This window comes from Tamandua tetradactyla, chromosome 5 (assembly GCF_023851605.1).
Source record: "Tamandua tetradactyla isolate mTamTet1 chromosome 5, mTamTet1.pri, whole genome shotgun sequence".
NCBI classification, from domain to species: domain Eukaryota; kingdom Metazoa; phylum Chordata; class Mammalia; order Pilosa; family Myrmecophagidae; genus Tamandua; species Tamandua tetradactyla.
In genome coordinates, this window is record NC_135331.1 from 33296379 (window position 1) to 33311310 (window position 14932).

General features: G+C 52.9%; 1 protein-coding gene across 6 annotated transcripts in view; it reads right to left on the bottom strand.

Annotated features, from left to right (window-relative positions):
- Positions 1 to 9160: 9160 nt before the first annotated feature.
- NF2 (NF2, moesin-ezrin-radixin like (MERLIN) tumor suppressor) overlaps positions 9161 to 14932 on the bottom strand; it is a 131982-nt gene continuing 126210 nt past the window's right edge. For all 6 annotated transcript variants that reach the window (XM_077160623.1, XM_077160622.1, XM_077160619.1 and 3 more), the window contains one exon: positions 9161 to 9474. Coding sequence is in view for 4 of the 6 variants with exons in the window: in XM_077160622.1 (XP_077016737.1) it covers positions 9424 to 9474 (51 nt within the window). In the remaining 2 variants the exon portion in view is untranslated. The remainder of the gene's footprint in view (positions 9475 to 14932) is intronic.

Consider the following 14932-nt stretch of genomic DNA (forward strand, 5'->3'; position numbering starts at 1 on the left):
GTGTAACTGCCTGGGACTTGTGTGGGAATCTCATGATGCCGGGGGTAGAACTTCAGTGGAGCTGCTGCTGTGACCTGGGTGTGTCCAGCTGTGACCAGGGTCCCGCTGAGATGGTGTGAGGATAACAGGGCCAACACGGCCACCGTCACTGCCATTACCCTGGCCCTCCTCAGCGCCTGGCCGGGGCAGAGGTTCAGGAGACTTGGCCCTGACCCCAGGCAGCAGGGTCAGCCCTGGGTGGGGGCCGGGGACCCTCAGGGGCTGGTCCCCTGAGCCAGAGGCGGGGAGGGAGTGTGTGCGCTCTGTCCAGCCCGTGCTGACCGACCCAGCAGAGTGGAGCTGGCTCTAATGAAGTGGGTTAGCCCCAGGCTGGCGGTGATTTCACGTCTCGGTGGCCACTTTCCGGCTGGTAAATGTCACTGGAGAGAGCAGCCGTGGCACCTGGCACGGGCCCAGTGGCGGGTGGGGGCCGGGGATGCCCGTGGAATGCTGATGTCGGCACAGAGCTCCCAGGAGTAGCGGCCTCGCCCAGACCTCAGGGCGCCCCTGCCCAGCCCCTACCTGGTGGCTACTGACAACGACACTGGCTGCCAGGAGCCCTCTCCTGCACGGCCACGAGGGCCAAGTCCCACAGCTGGGAGGCTCCCACCAGCGGCCACACCCTGCCCCTCTCCCATGGGGGTGATCTGGGGAAGGGCACCGCTGTCCCCCCGGGGAGCACGAGAGGGTGGTGCAGCTGTGGTGAGAGCCCCTCCTGGCCCCCAGCTCCTCCCTGCCCTGAGCTGTCTCCTGTGATAACTGACACAGGACAAGCTAATAGTAAATAGCAATAACCACACAGCAGCAGCTCTCGTTTAATAAACTCCGGCTGCGGCAGGCACTGGCTCAGAACTCGGGATGGGTGATCTCATTCAACCCCAATCATGACCCCGCGGTGAGACCTGAACTATCTCCGTTGTACCCGGACGCGAGACTCAGGCCAAGCTCCTCCTCTGAGTGGCACTGGGCCCCCACCCCAGCCCATTCCAGCTCTGCTGGGCCCTCCGGGGACCCCCTTCTCTACCCACACTCCCACCGCCGATTCCGGCCTGGCACCACCTGTCTGCCTGCATCCTCTTTTTCTCCCCCATCTTGTGGGATCCTCTGGGGGCAGGGTGGGAAGCCGGGGAGAGGGCATGGCTTTTCCACTGCTCCTCTTCGTCCCCAGTGCCCCCTTAGCTTCCCAGCCCTTCTGAAGACTTGACGGCAAGGGGCAGCCCATCTCCAAGGCACTGAGGCCCCTCCTGCCCTGCCCTTTTCTCTCCTCCATGAACCTTGATTACCACATCAAAAGACCTAAAATCCCAACCCACACCCTTTCGGGGCTCAACGTTTCCTGACATGCCTTAGCGTGCATGAGCTACTGCCTGGAACCGATGGCGCAGTGCTTGAAGCTGAGCTGTGGCTTTGGAGGGTTGCGGTCCCAGGGCCCTTGGGTAGAACATACAGCGGTGGCTGGGTGCGGTGGCCCGTAACGCTGGACTTCCACATGGGGCCTCACTGGGGCCCCTCAGCCCAGTAGCACCTCTAGCTAGCTGCATCCCGGCCCTGGCTTCCCCCTTTCCCCGCCCACCTGAGGAACATCTCGAGGTGCTGTCGTGTTTCCCTGAGCCCTGCCTTGCTGGACTCCCACCCTGAGCCCGGCGAGGGACTGGCCACGGCAGAGTGTGGCAAATGCTGTGTGGCCAAGGGAGGGGACCCTGGGTTCGAGCTGGGGGCAGGGGGGCTGTCCCTGGGGCCTCACGGCTCTCAGAGAGGGAGGGAGCTCGCAAGCTACTCCCCTAGGGAGACACTCATTTGCCCTGCCCCCCACCCCCCCCTTTCTCAGTATTCCCAGGGGACCTTTCTCCATGGGGCTGGAAGCCCTGGCATCCCCAGCCACTCTCCCTGCTTTCATGGGAAAGAGGCGGGGGAGAGGAGAGAAAAGCCATATTAATAAAAGAAGAGGATACTGCGACGAACTCCGCAGCGTGTGCAGCTCAGAATAGCAATGTGCTTTCTCAAGGCAAACAGAACTCCCCAGGTGTTAATGCAAATTCACTCCAGTTAAGATGAAAGAGGGCTGTTTCCCCCTTTGCTGGTTAATATGAAGGACTTAATAGGTTCAGCCTGGGGAACTTGGGGCGGGAGCAGAAGGCTGGGGAGAGCTGGGGAAGGGATGCAGGCATGAGGAGAGAAGGGAAGGTCCCTGTGGGTTTCAGGGCAGAGCGACTGTCACAGCAGTCCTGGCTGTGATGTGGCTCATGCCACCCCCACCCTCCTCCCGGGCTCTGACAGGAGCTGGTGCTGCTGCTCAGGAGACAGTGGGAAATCCCAGAGCAATGCCAACCGCCCTGCCCAGAGCCCCAGCTGCTCACAGGGACTTGGGGGGCGGGGGGCAGGGGCTGGTAGCACAACAGCCCTTTCCCAGCAAGTACCAGAGGTGCATGGGGGCAGTGACAGTGGGAGAAACACGGGGCGAGTACATGGATAGAATCCGCTGGTCTCCTTCCTGACCCCTGCAAGCGCCTGGGATGGTCACGCCCCTGCTGCATTCCCTGGAGAAACTGACCAAATCTGGGAGACAGGCCTGCGGAATTCCTTTAGAAACAAGGTGTTTGTAGACTGTTGGAACTGGGGGGAGGGCCTCAGGGTTTACCCACTCTAAACCTTTTTTTCCATACTCAACGGCAGGATACACACAGCTGGACACAGAAGAGCTGAAGGAATCAGAACCTGAGGTCTGAAACCAGCGCAGCCCCTGGCCTGGGACAGACAACCCTTGGGGACCGCCAGGCCAGGTGGTCAGAAGAGTACCTGGTGGCTCTCCCAGCTACCTCTTCCTCCCATGGATGGGGCCCTTCCCCAGACAGGGGCTTCTGGCTAATTTCTTATACAGAATGATCAGAATTAGCCTTCACTGAAAAACACCTTTTGCCCAGGCTGGTGTTGCTGGGGAAGGTGGGAGAGAAGGAGATGCCATGCGGGATGTCTGATGGGCTGGGGATAAAGCGGAGACTTGAGGGACACCCAGGGGGCAGGCAAGCAGGCAGAGGTTGTCCCCTTCGGTCCACTCCACTCGTGGAATTTAACTCCTTTCTCTGAGGGAAAATGGCACCGCAGGTACCCGCAAGGAGACACCTCCACAGCCTTTGCTTTTGTTTACTGACTTAATTCCTTCAAAGGCTGCCCCTTCCTCCCCAAGCTCTCGGGTGGGGGAATTACTGTATTTATGTTGGAAATGGGCAAGGCTCCAGTGGGACTTCTTTCTTATACCTGATAAGAGAAATTAGGTCACTGCTCTGCCTCTCTGGAATCTGCATTTGGGTTTTCACAGCCCAGGGACCCAAGAGAGTTCCATGTGCAGAGCTGGCGCTGCCCACCCAGCTCCTCTCTCACCCTGAGCCATCCTCCAGTAAATTATTGACCCGAGCAGTGGGTATTAATGTGACAAAACAAGAACATCCTTCCCAGGCAGCTCCAGACCTGGCTTATATATCATCTCCTGGGCTTTGCAGCTGGCGCTGAGCAAACACAGTGAGACAAACAGGCCAGATGCAGGGTCATTAAGCACCTGTTACAGGTGGAGAGGATGGGAGACACCATGGGGGCTTGAGCTGTGATATCCTCGGGTCACCAGTGCTCTTTTTTCTGCTTCCCCGTGCCCCCCACAAAAGCAGTAATCAGAAAGAAGCCCACCCTTCCCTAGCAGTGACCCAGTGGCAGGCACTGGGCTGAGACCTTCTGGGCATTTTTTTTTTCTCTGTGAATATCTCTTTTATTTTTTTGTCTTAATTGAGGTGAAATTCATGGAACTGCAATTACACATTTTAAAGTGTACCACTCAGTGGCACTGGTGTATTCACAATTTGAAAAAATTCAAAATTTTTTCACCATCCCAGACCACCACCAACCTATTAAAGACCAACTCTTGTTTCCTCCTTCCTCCTGTCCTAGCCCTGGCAACCTGTGATCTGGATTTGCCTATTCTGCAGATTTCATATAAAGTGAATCATACACTATTTGTCCTTTTGTGTCTGGCTTCTGTCACACAGCATAATGCTTCTGAGCTTCGCCCACACTGTAGAATGCATCGGGACTCCATTCCCTTTCATGACTGCATAATATTCCATCGTGTGGATTGACCACATTTGGTTTAGCTATTCATCCGGTCGACCCAGGCATTATGAAGTCCAAAAGAACTCTCCCAAATTCCCATTTTACAGGTGAAGAAACTGTAGTGTCCTGTGGTTAGGGAAGTCACCTGGATCGTACGGCTGGTAAGTGGCTGGGCAGGGCCTTGAATCCAGTTTTTCTGAGTTCCAAGTCAGGGGAACTCTTAGCCACATGGCTATGCTTTTCCTTGCTTGCCCCTTGGCTGGTTGTAAGGAAAAGGTTCCACGTTTCTTTGTGCTAGCAGCCTCTTTTATTTATAAATAATGGTAATACCATCACATGGCCACACTTCTTTTTTCTTAGAAACCTGAATACTTCTGCTTTTGTCCTTCAAGTGATCATGACAGCATCTTTGAGTAACCAGAGGTGTCATCATCAACCACCTTTACAGAGAGGGAAACAGGTTTCAGGAAGCAAAGGTTCTGGCCCTTAGTGGAGGGCCTGAGGACAGAGGCACGGCTTGCTCTTCAGTTGTCTGGATTTTTGCTCACAAGCAACAGGGCAGGTGCTATTCTGGGGCTACCACCCCATTGAGAAATGGGCATCAGATGGGAGCTGGGACGGGACACCGTGGGGGTTCCTCTGAGTCAGCCCAAGTCCTTACAGTGCTGCTAAACAGGCTTTGCAATTTCCCTGAGCTGCCTCCCTCAGTCACCGCTCAAAGGGTCTGAGCTGTCTCCGTGAGAGCTTCGGTCTGAGTTGGGAGTGCGGCCACACGCTCCTGCCGTAATGCAGTAATGACAGGCTGCCAGGGAGCCCCACCATGGCTTAGGAGGGAGAAGAATGCTTGGTCCCTCTCTGCCTGAGGAGATGGGTCTGCTGGGGCTGTTTGAGGGGAGATGGCTCGACTGCCTCTTCCCCAGACTGCCAAGAAAGTGGATTAGCACAGGTTGCGGCAGTCTTCTCATTAGGACCTTTCCTCCCAGACTTTTGCTGCCAGCTCTTCATGATATGTGGGTCGCTCCTTATCTGCTCCTCCAAAATGAAGGCTTCAGGGGTGGGCTGCCCTGGGGAGCAGCGTCCAGGCACTCTATGCTGCAGGCAAGGACCAAGGCAAAGGAGGAACTGCTGGCAGGGAGGCCAGAGTGACCTGTTCAGGGACACAGAGGGGACTGGGGCTACAAACACCACAGTTAATCATCCAGGTACGGCCAGTAGCTTTGGGGTTCACAGTCACGGTCAAACCAACTTTGCAAGCAGAGGAGAACTCAAGAGAACTTCCAGTACCAAAATACAGGGGAGTGTTACTAATTTTAACCCCACTTAATGGAGACCTTGCGATGTCAGGGTGAACATAGTATTGTTCTAGCTTCTGGGGTCGGGGTTGTCTTTAAAAAAATGTTAGGCTAGAACAAAAAAGTTAGGCTAAAAATATTGCCTGGACAGCTTAAAATGGGCAATGTTTTACAAAGTATATTCTCTCACTTAGACAACAGGGAAGTAAAATCACTGAAATCACAATCTACATTTAAGAAATGAAGTTCTGTATTATTATTTACTCAATAAAAAGGCTAACTAGGTACTAATTCACTATTCAAAGCTAACAAAATACTGTTTAAAAATTCCACAATTCTCTCATTTTACAGCTTTAAGCAAATCTTTCCAAAAATACATTAAAAAACTCAAAACATTTCTGGGAGTTTCTGTGTATTGTTACTCTTCTTGGCTTGCACTAAGGGAACCTGCAACACTTTCTGACAGGTTGAGACGGTTAGTACTGCGGTCCCTTGGAAGTTCTGCCGCCTGAACCTCTGATTTTAGGTTACAGGAGTTTGGGATGGAGTGATCCTATAGTGCTATATAATAGTCTATGATATTAATAAGGGACTTTTGTTGATAAAAAAAAATTAAAACAAAACCAAAAAGCACAAGCTCTGAAGCGGTGGTTCCCAGTTTTAACTGCAAATGTCATGTGGCCCTGGGAATATCACCGGCTTTAATGTGTTTTGTCCTGCAGACGGTGCTCTGGACACAGCCCCTGACCCCCAGCCCCGGACAGGGAGACCCGAAGCAGACGTGCCTGGAGGAGGTGCCCAGTTCAACAGGCAGGTTTTCAGGTCTGGAAAACAGGATGGCCAGGGGTGTGGATAGTAAAAAGGACCCCATCCAGTGCCCTTCCCATATCCCACATGCACCAAAGGGAGAAGGGAAGGAGTCCCCAGCTGAGGTATAATACTGGGAACTGTCTTCAGCAGGGAAAGAGGAGAGCATTTTACCATCAAAGACTGAGGGCCTGGAATTGAAGCCCTGGGGAGTTGGGGAGGGCAGAGGGCCCCATTTCCTCACAGAACCCACAGAGGAGGCCTCCCTCCATCCTCTCTTGCCACTTCAATGGCCTGAGCAACAAGCAAATTGAGGACGCCCAAGACAAACTTTTTACAGCTTAGAATTTTTATTAAAACAATCATTTAAATTACAACAATCTCCCAGAATAGAAAATAGTCCTTGGCAGTCTGGCCCTGTCATGAGGCGGGTCTCGGGCCACGGGAGAAGTAAGGTGTGACATCTTTGAACAACGAGCTCCCCTGGAAGCCCACAAGTACTGTGCTGGGCCCAGGCAGCTGGGAGGGTCTGTATCCTACCAGAGGCTCCCCCCCAGCCTTGTCAGTGGAGAATACTAGGTCACCACACTGGTTGTCACCCTCTGGACTTGCTGTTTTGATTTGGAAAAGAAGACAGAGGGAGAGATAGAAACCTGTCCTCAAGATTACAAAACACAGTCACTCAAGAAGTGCTATGTAATTCCAGGGGGTATTGTCTTCCCAGGCCTGGTGGATGCACGAATGACTGAGCTGATACCACTGGTCAGCGCGGCTCTGTGACTGAGGAGAGGCCTCAGTCCCTATGACTGAGGTGGTCTGTGTGGAACAGCTAAGGGCCAACAGCACTGCCATGCACTGGGTCACTGCCTGGGCGAACAGGCTGGGTATCGTGGTGCTCCGGCCCCCAAACCCCGAGAAGCACTCATCATGACATCCTCATGCCCCAGGCCTTGCTCTCAGTAGACTGCAGAGGCTTTCCTTACAGCTCCCGTGTCCTAAAAAGTTCACTTAAAAAGAACACAGTCACCTCAGCCACAGGCACAAGTCTCTGAAAACTGAGCTCCTCCTTTTCATTTCTTCTCTTTCCACTGGGGCCTAAGGACCTTCTGAGGACCACCATCCTCTCTGCCTGATACATCCTTGGGAAGTGCCACTGCTTACACCTCCAGGGACAGCTGAAGTGTTCCTGGTTGAGTAGGTTCTGCCACGCTTCCTCCACCCCCACCCCGAGTCCGCTCCCTGGGCCCGAAGGCGCTCCTGTCACACTCAGACACCAGCAGGCTCCCTTGAGTACAGACGGCTTGGCATTTCCTGGGCTTCAGCTGCAAACACAGCAGTTAAATAAAAAAATAAAGGCCAACAATGTTTTCATAAGCCACCACCACGTTCCTGTGCCCCACAGACTCTGTTAAAAATTAAATTTATAGGTAGGGAGGAAGGTAACTTGTCATGGAAATTCAGGTATAAGCTTGAGGAGACAGCCACAACACAGAAAACGGGCCTAAGTCCTGAAGCCTCAGCTCTTAGGACCCTTCCCGGTGGCTGGGAACAAGTCTCAGGATAAAGAGGCCTTTGAGTGTTGAACATGGAAACAAAAAAATTCTTTCAGCCACCACCTCCCACACCTATGTTCTAAATACAGAGCCCCACCCGTGCCTGCTGTGATGGGACTGGGTTATACAGAGGGGATAAGGCTCGCTACCTTGGTGCAAGGTGGGCCAAGAAAGCCACAGCCAGCCTGGGACACCATCAGCTCAGCCTGACCTTGGAAAAAAGGCATGATCTCCATGAGCTTCTCAGTACCTCAAAACCAAGTAAAATTACCAGAGACTACTTCTGCTCTCAGGAAAGCTCCAGGCCCGCACATGCCTTCATTTAATAAGCATCTTTTCTCTGATCAAGACTGATACCTGCTCTGCTTTACTGGCCCACGTAGAAAGCTCTCAATGGCTGCAGCTGGTCACAGCAGCACCATCAGCCATGGAGAAAAGACAGAGTGAGAAAGTGGCCCCAAACCAGGGAGTGAGGAAACCACGAAGGGTGGGTGGTGACCAGCTGCATGGAGAAGAGCTGTGAGCGAGCACGTCTGAGTACCGCCCAGAGTAGGCACGCTGCACCAGGCTCTCGCTGAAGGGGCACAGACGGACCCAAGGCCCATGGGGAAAATACAATAAAGGGCTCCTGCTGGATCAGGGTGACAGTACAATAGCCCCAGGTACAACAACGGGTCAGAAGGGCTTGCTGGCTTGTGGTCATGATTCAGAGTATCCATGTTTCTTGTCAGGAGAGAATGCAGAACTGACTGGGGTCCGTGGAACTGGGTATCTGGGCCCATGAGAGATGAGTGTGGCATGACTGGGGAGGCCCCCAGCCCAGCACGGTGGAGGGCATGGGAAAGACACACGGGCTCCCTGTCTGCCTCTTGGACCCAGCCTGGGTTGGCAGGAGGAGGGCAGCAACTGTTTTGAATGCTACAGACCCTACTCAGCTCTCCTTGCTTCCCAGCCACTGTATTGGCAGCCAGCCCTCCTTCACAGCTTCTGCCTAAACTCCTTCCCCAGATCTTGTTCACTCCCCACCAGGTGGCAGATAGTACATTTTTATGAGGTGTCTGGGCCCAAGGACCCACCACTGAACTCAGAGTGAATTATGTCCGAGTTCACGAAACATGTGCAGCAGGCAGGCTGTTTCTGGGCCTGGGCTTGGCTGGTCTTGCTTCTTCACTGCATGCCAGTTCCTTGTCCATGGGGTAGGCGATGTTCTGGAACTCTGAGTGGGTGAGGATAGGGGTGCGGGGCTTCCTACCTCCAGTAGGTCTCTGAACCTCACCCTATACCCACTTTCCAAACTGGGCCAGGGAAGCCAGCACTGGACAATAAGACACACAGGCCTTAGATGAAGGAAGTACAGGAACCCATAATAGATAAGGAAAAACAAACAGCTTTTTTAAAAAATTAGTCTTGGGTCTGGAGAACTAGAACCCCATGAGAGAAATCCCTGCAGGGTCATAGTTCAAGGCAATTGCACATGAAGGGAGGTGGGCTCTCCACGCAGCTGGGGAAAGTTCCAGAGCTCCCACAGAAGCTCCCAGCCAGTCCACCCACAGATGGCCCCCAAGATGTCTGACCCCACCCACTAGTACCGGAAACAGCAGGAGTGGCAGATCCTGGGATGGCCGGGCCACCTGCTAGAGCTCTTCAAAGAAGGCCACTCGGGACTTGGCACTCTGCAAGGTGAGCTGTAAGAAAGCAGAGAAGAAGGTGAAAGGGGGACTGGGTTTTGCTCTTATTTGCAACAGGCTCCCACCTCCTATCTTGTGTTTTGGAATGAGAGGAAAGACTGTTTAAAGGAATGTTCAAGAGTTGGTGGTCAATTCCAAATAAGTTTCCAGATTTATTCAATAATTCAAATTAGACAAATGAGGGCCATGCCACGGCAAAAGCAGGTCAGTAAAATGTCACCACATGGTATTTTCACAGGAGGCAGGAGATCCCTGGACATTCTCATAGATCGTCACATTCTATTCTACAAAAAGTCTCCCTGATGCCTTTGGTACATGGTCTGCCATGATGCCAACTCAGGCAGCTGATCTCTCCAGGGCGAAGAGGGACCTGGCTTGTGGCAGGGGATGCGTCTCAGGCCTCGTGCTCTGGGGAAGTGCCCGAGGAGATGCGACCTCAGGAAGGCAGGCCTGCACGGATGAGGAAAAGTGTGGCCCTTCTACTCTGGTTTCCTAGGACTCCACAGAGGACCTGCCCCTGACACACAACTGAGAGGGGGCTCCATCCCAGGCTGGGAGCCAAGGGCCCTGCTAAGTAGAGCTGGTCAGGCAGTGTTCTGTCCAGAAGCACAACCACCCTCTCCCGATCTCACCTCTCAGGGCTTCCCAGGAAGAATATGGCACTGAGAAGTACAGGGTGGGAAAGATGTGGAGGGGTGGGGTAGGGCCAAGGGTCTAGTTCTTGGCACAGTTGATAAGGTACTAGGGGTTTGCTGACCCTGACCCCCTAACTCTTTAGACCCCAAATAGAAATCTTTGACATGCCTCCTTCCCATTACCCTGCTCCCAGACCTACTCCTGAAATCAACCACTTGGGGGAAGAATGTGTGTTTCCTATCTAGCTCCAGGACCTCCCAAAGGCAAGTGCTCGGAGGATGGAGAGGGTGTATTACTCATCTTCATACCCCCTGAAATACTCAGCTCCCTGCTTTACACCTAGGGAGGGCTCACCAATGTTTACAGTGTATAAGGTGTGGGCCACAATGATAATGGACTGGTGAGAGGCCTGGGAAAGGGAAGAGCTCCACTGGGGCTGAGGAGGCCCAGGCACTAATGCTCCTCATCACCAGCCTGCTGGACCTCTCTGAGCCCCTCTGTGGAATAAAGCCAAATGGGCAGGCCTGGCCCATTCCCCCACCTCTGGCAGTCTCTGAATCCGAAAAATCCTCAGCACCATACACAGCTTTAAGTAGGGCGGGGGAGGAAGATCCAAACCAACTGCGTCACCATCAAAAGACAGGCAGCATCAGTGCGCTCAGAATGTGACAGCTGGAGAGCCAACTCTAAATCCTGCCAAATCTTTGGCCTTGAAGTTCCCGACTAACAAGCTGAATGCAGGGAAGCATCTGAGTTGTTTTCTTCAGTGAGACGGAGCTCAGAGGCCTTTGAAAAGCCCAGTTCTAATGGAACTGGAAAGTGTTTTTCATTTCTTTGCTGAGATGGAACTCCCTCTTAAAAGGGAGCCGAGTTGGATGGGTTTCTCCCTAAATGCAATTGGAGGAGAGGGGCCAGGTAGCGACTGGGAAAGAAAAGAAGAAAGGGGATCTGTTGCCAGAGAATGCCTGGGACAAAATCCTCTCGGGGAAAAGTTTAAATTGGAAGGTGTGAAACCCAACGTCTCCACTCAGTTTTCCTCCTACATTTCTAACATCTTAGTCCAGTTTCTCAACCTGATCTCCTTAACCTCCCCACAGCCATCTCAAGATTATGCCTTAAGTGCCCAAACCCTTCATGAGCCTGAGTCACTACACGGGTGCTGCTCAGACCGCCTGGCCTCACAGCCTGTCAGGCCAGCTACTGGCACTGTGGCCCTGGGCAGGTCACTTCCTCTGGCCTCTGTTCTTTGCCATGGAGTGGGGTTGATGGCAGCCCCCTCCTAGAGGGCAGCCTGAAGATCAATGAAAAAGCACAGGGAAGAGCACAGCCTGGTGCCTGGAATATGCTGAGAACCCACCGGCTGCCATCACTGATGGCAGTGCACGCCCTTCTTCTCCTCCAGCTCTGGCTCCTCTTCTCTTGACGGGGACACAGAGCAGAGTGTGGGGCAGAAAAGGGTACAGATGAAGGCAGGGCAAGTGAATGTCCCCGCAAAGTCTGGCCACTTCACTAGGTAGGGAACTCAGGTTGGTGGAGCCATGCTGGCTCGAAGAATTCCTGGATTCTTTACCCAAGGAATGTGTCTGACTGTTCCCTTGAGGTGTCAGAGGAGGGTTTTGGCAGCTCCAGCACTGCCAGATTCCAGTTACTTGAGCCTGTGCTCACTAGGATGCAGAGTGCTTTTTGGGTGGGCAGGATGCTTGCCCAGATCCTCGTCCCACCACAGTGCTGCAAAGGCTCAGCCTGACCTCTTATCCTGCAGGAACAGGAGTGACACCTTGGGCCCAAGGAAAGGCACTGAAGGAGACTCAAATATTTTTGCTCAAGCAGAAGCAGAAAAGCAGTACAGACACACGGCCTTGGCAAGAGCAGAGAGTACCACAGACTTCTCAAAGGCACTGAGTCTGACAGAGGAAAAAGCAGACTTCCTGGAGAGGCAATCAACCAAAATTGGGCCAGACTGGTTAGTGAGGGCTGCTGCCGAGAGTGCTGGGCCTCCTGCTGTCTCTGCTCAGTCTCCCAGCCTGGCCCCATGGGCCGAACTGGCTGTTGTCCACCCACCACCACCCCCAACTTTTACCACCACTGTACAATTCTTGGCCGTTCCAGTTCCAATTGGAACCCTGAGTTCAGAGGAAATTACTGCACAAGTTTAGTGCCTGCTGCTGGAGCCCTTCCAGCTGCCACTGCAACCTCTGCCTACCTCCACCTCAGTAGCTGTCCTTCCTTTTACACAACATGTCCTCCTCCAGAGTCTGCACTCCCTAGGCCTCACACAGGAGGGCACCAGCTCCTGCTGGAGAGTAGGTGGGGAAGAGAGGCAGTGAGTGAGAGCCTGTGCTTTTCTTCAGGGCCAGGAGGGTTTCTAAAGAGAGCCCAGGAAGCCCTCCCCTAGAGGTACTGCCTTAGTTTGGATGGAGATAGCCTCTGCCAACTACACTCCTTTTGGGCAGGCTACCCTTCCATATTGGTGCTTTCACCACCTCTTGCATTAGTACACAGGCAGGGACCATTCTAGAAAGCTTAACTGTTATGTTTTCAGTATAGCTACAAGTAGGAGGTGCTGATAAAAGAGAAGGAATAGGCCACAGAAAATGCTATGAAACTGGCCCTTCATAAAATAAATTCTGCCTCCATGCATCTTCTCAAACTCATTAAAATTCGCCAACAACAATTTCTTGGTTTCTCACGATCTTCTTGGGCTCCAGGGTGTCTGAGCCCATGTCTATGTCTGGTCTGTCTTCCCTTTCAAAAGCTAGCATGGATCTCTCTTTATAGCACAGCCACCCCTTTGCTTGCTAGAGACAGAATAGACCATGGAGGTGACCCAACTAAGGCCCACCTCTTGTCCAACACTGCACTGTGAGTTGAGAACTGAAGCCAACCTCATGAGTCCTGACCCATCATTCTGCATTCAAAACAGAAACACTTAAGCTCCCTTGGCAAACTAGTCACAACCCCACCAGGCCCCACAGCTCTGCCTGCTTGGTGAGTGGAGGGGAGAGGGGATGGTGAAATCCTCAACTGCACCTTACCATAAGGTACTCGCAGATTATCCAGGAAGAGTCCTTCTCTGAATTTCCAAAGCTGCTGAAGCAAAGAAGCTTCAGGATGCGGATATTCAACCAGAAGCCTTGCAGACAATGGCTATGTCATTCTAGGAACTGTCAAATACAATCCACTTCCTTTGAGTCCTTCTGAGGACAAGCAGGTGAATGCTGCCCGAGTGTGACCAGTGACCACGTCTGCCACGCTTTGTCCTTCAAAGCCCACAAGTGAACTGGACCAGGGCCCGCCATGGGCGTCCCAGAGGGCAGGTGGGCCTGGCCTCCTCAGGAAGGGCATGAAGCACAAGGCCCTCAAGCCTTCAACCCAAGGCACGCAGGGCAGTTCCCTAAAGATGACTGAAAAACGTGAAGTTTCCTCACCACAGGCTGGGCTGACCCGCTTCTCTCTTCCAGCTGTCTTTTTACATCTGATGAAAATCGGCCAGGTGAATAATACAGGAGAAATTAACTTCTCTCTTGACTGAACTGGCTGTTCAAGGCTGTCACTAATCCAAGCCCATTTTGAGAAGAGAAACTGCCTTTCCTTTCTATGCTACAAAATACATGGCAGTGTTTTTGTCTTATGGGGACTCTGTGACCCACCTATGGGGGACCAGACCCTCCTTTCTGTCTAGCATCCAAACTCAGCCCCGGCAGAGTTACCTTTCCCTCCTGCCTCTCTCTCCCGTCAGACTGTGAGTGGCTTATGACAGCTACTAGGTTAAGGAAGGGCATGAGAGGGAGTCACTTGGCAGAGCAGCCCTCCTTACTCTCTCTAAACTGTATGTGGTGTGACAAAAATGGACACATGGAGAACAACTACTAAATAACCAGAAACAGTACAGAACAGCTCCTGGGGCCACGTCAGTGACCGGACACACAGCGTACCCCAGTCTGGACCAGCTGGACCGGCTGCGAGCAACCCCCCCAGAACTGTGAGTTCCCAAAACTGCGGTGGCCAGTGCCCCTCCCCCACAGACCGCTTCCCAAGGGGAAAGGAAAGGACTTTACCAGCAGCAGGGACTGGGCACAATCAAACACCAATTGTGGAATTAATTAACATATTCTGACTACTAAAAATAGGCCCCCAGCTTAGGTGAACCTGATCAAAGCGGAGGATTGCTCATTTTTGCCCCAGCACCAAGGGGGCAGGACTGACAGAAAAAGGGGGGGAAAAAAAAGGAAGGAAACAGAGGTTTTTGTGGCTGTGTATCTACAAAGGCTTGACTGCCTCTGGATACAGCGGCAGGACTTTTCAGGTTGCAACTGCCCCAGGCATAGGCAGAAGTGAGCTCTTCTGGGGGCTTATCTGTAGCCTGTGCCTTCCCCAGGGGAGGGGTGAAGCCCCACCCAGGTGGAATCCCTCCATCAAGGAATTCAGACACCAGGGCTTGGTAATTTGAAGCCATTAAAACCAGCCTACAACCTCTCCTTTGTATCCAACATGCCCCCAGCCAAAGCATCATCTTATGCTGGTGGGACCTGCAGTCAGACAAGCACCACACACAGGGCAGGATAAGAAAAACAGAGTCCAGAGACTTCACAGGAAAGTCTTTCAACCTGCTGGGTCTCATGCTCAGGGAAAACCAACGCAGGTGACTCTTTCCTCCTGATAGGAGGCCAGTTTGGTCTAGGAAAATCTGGCTGGGTTCTATAATATCTAAGTAGACCCTCCTAAGTGTGTGTGTGGGGGAAGGCACCACACAAGCAGGGCAAGACACAAGAAAACAAGAACTGAAAAATTCTCCTCTGTTAAACAAAACTTAAGCTAA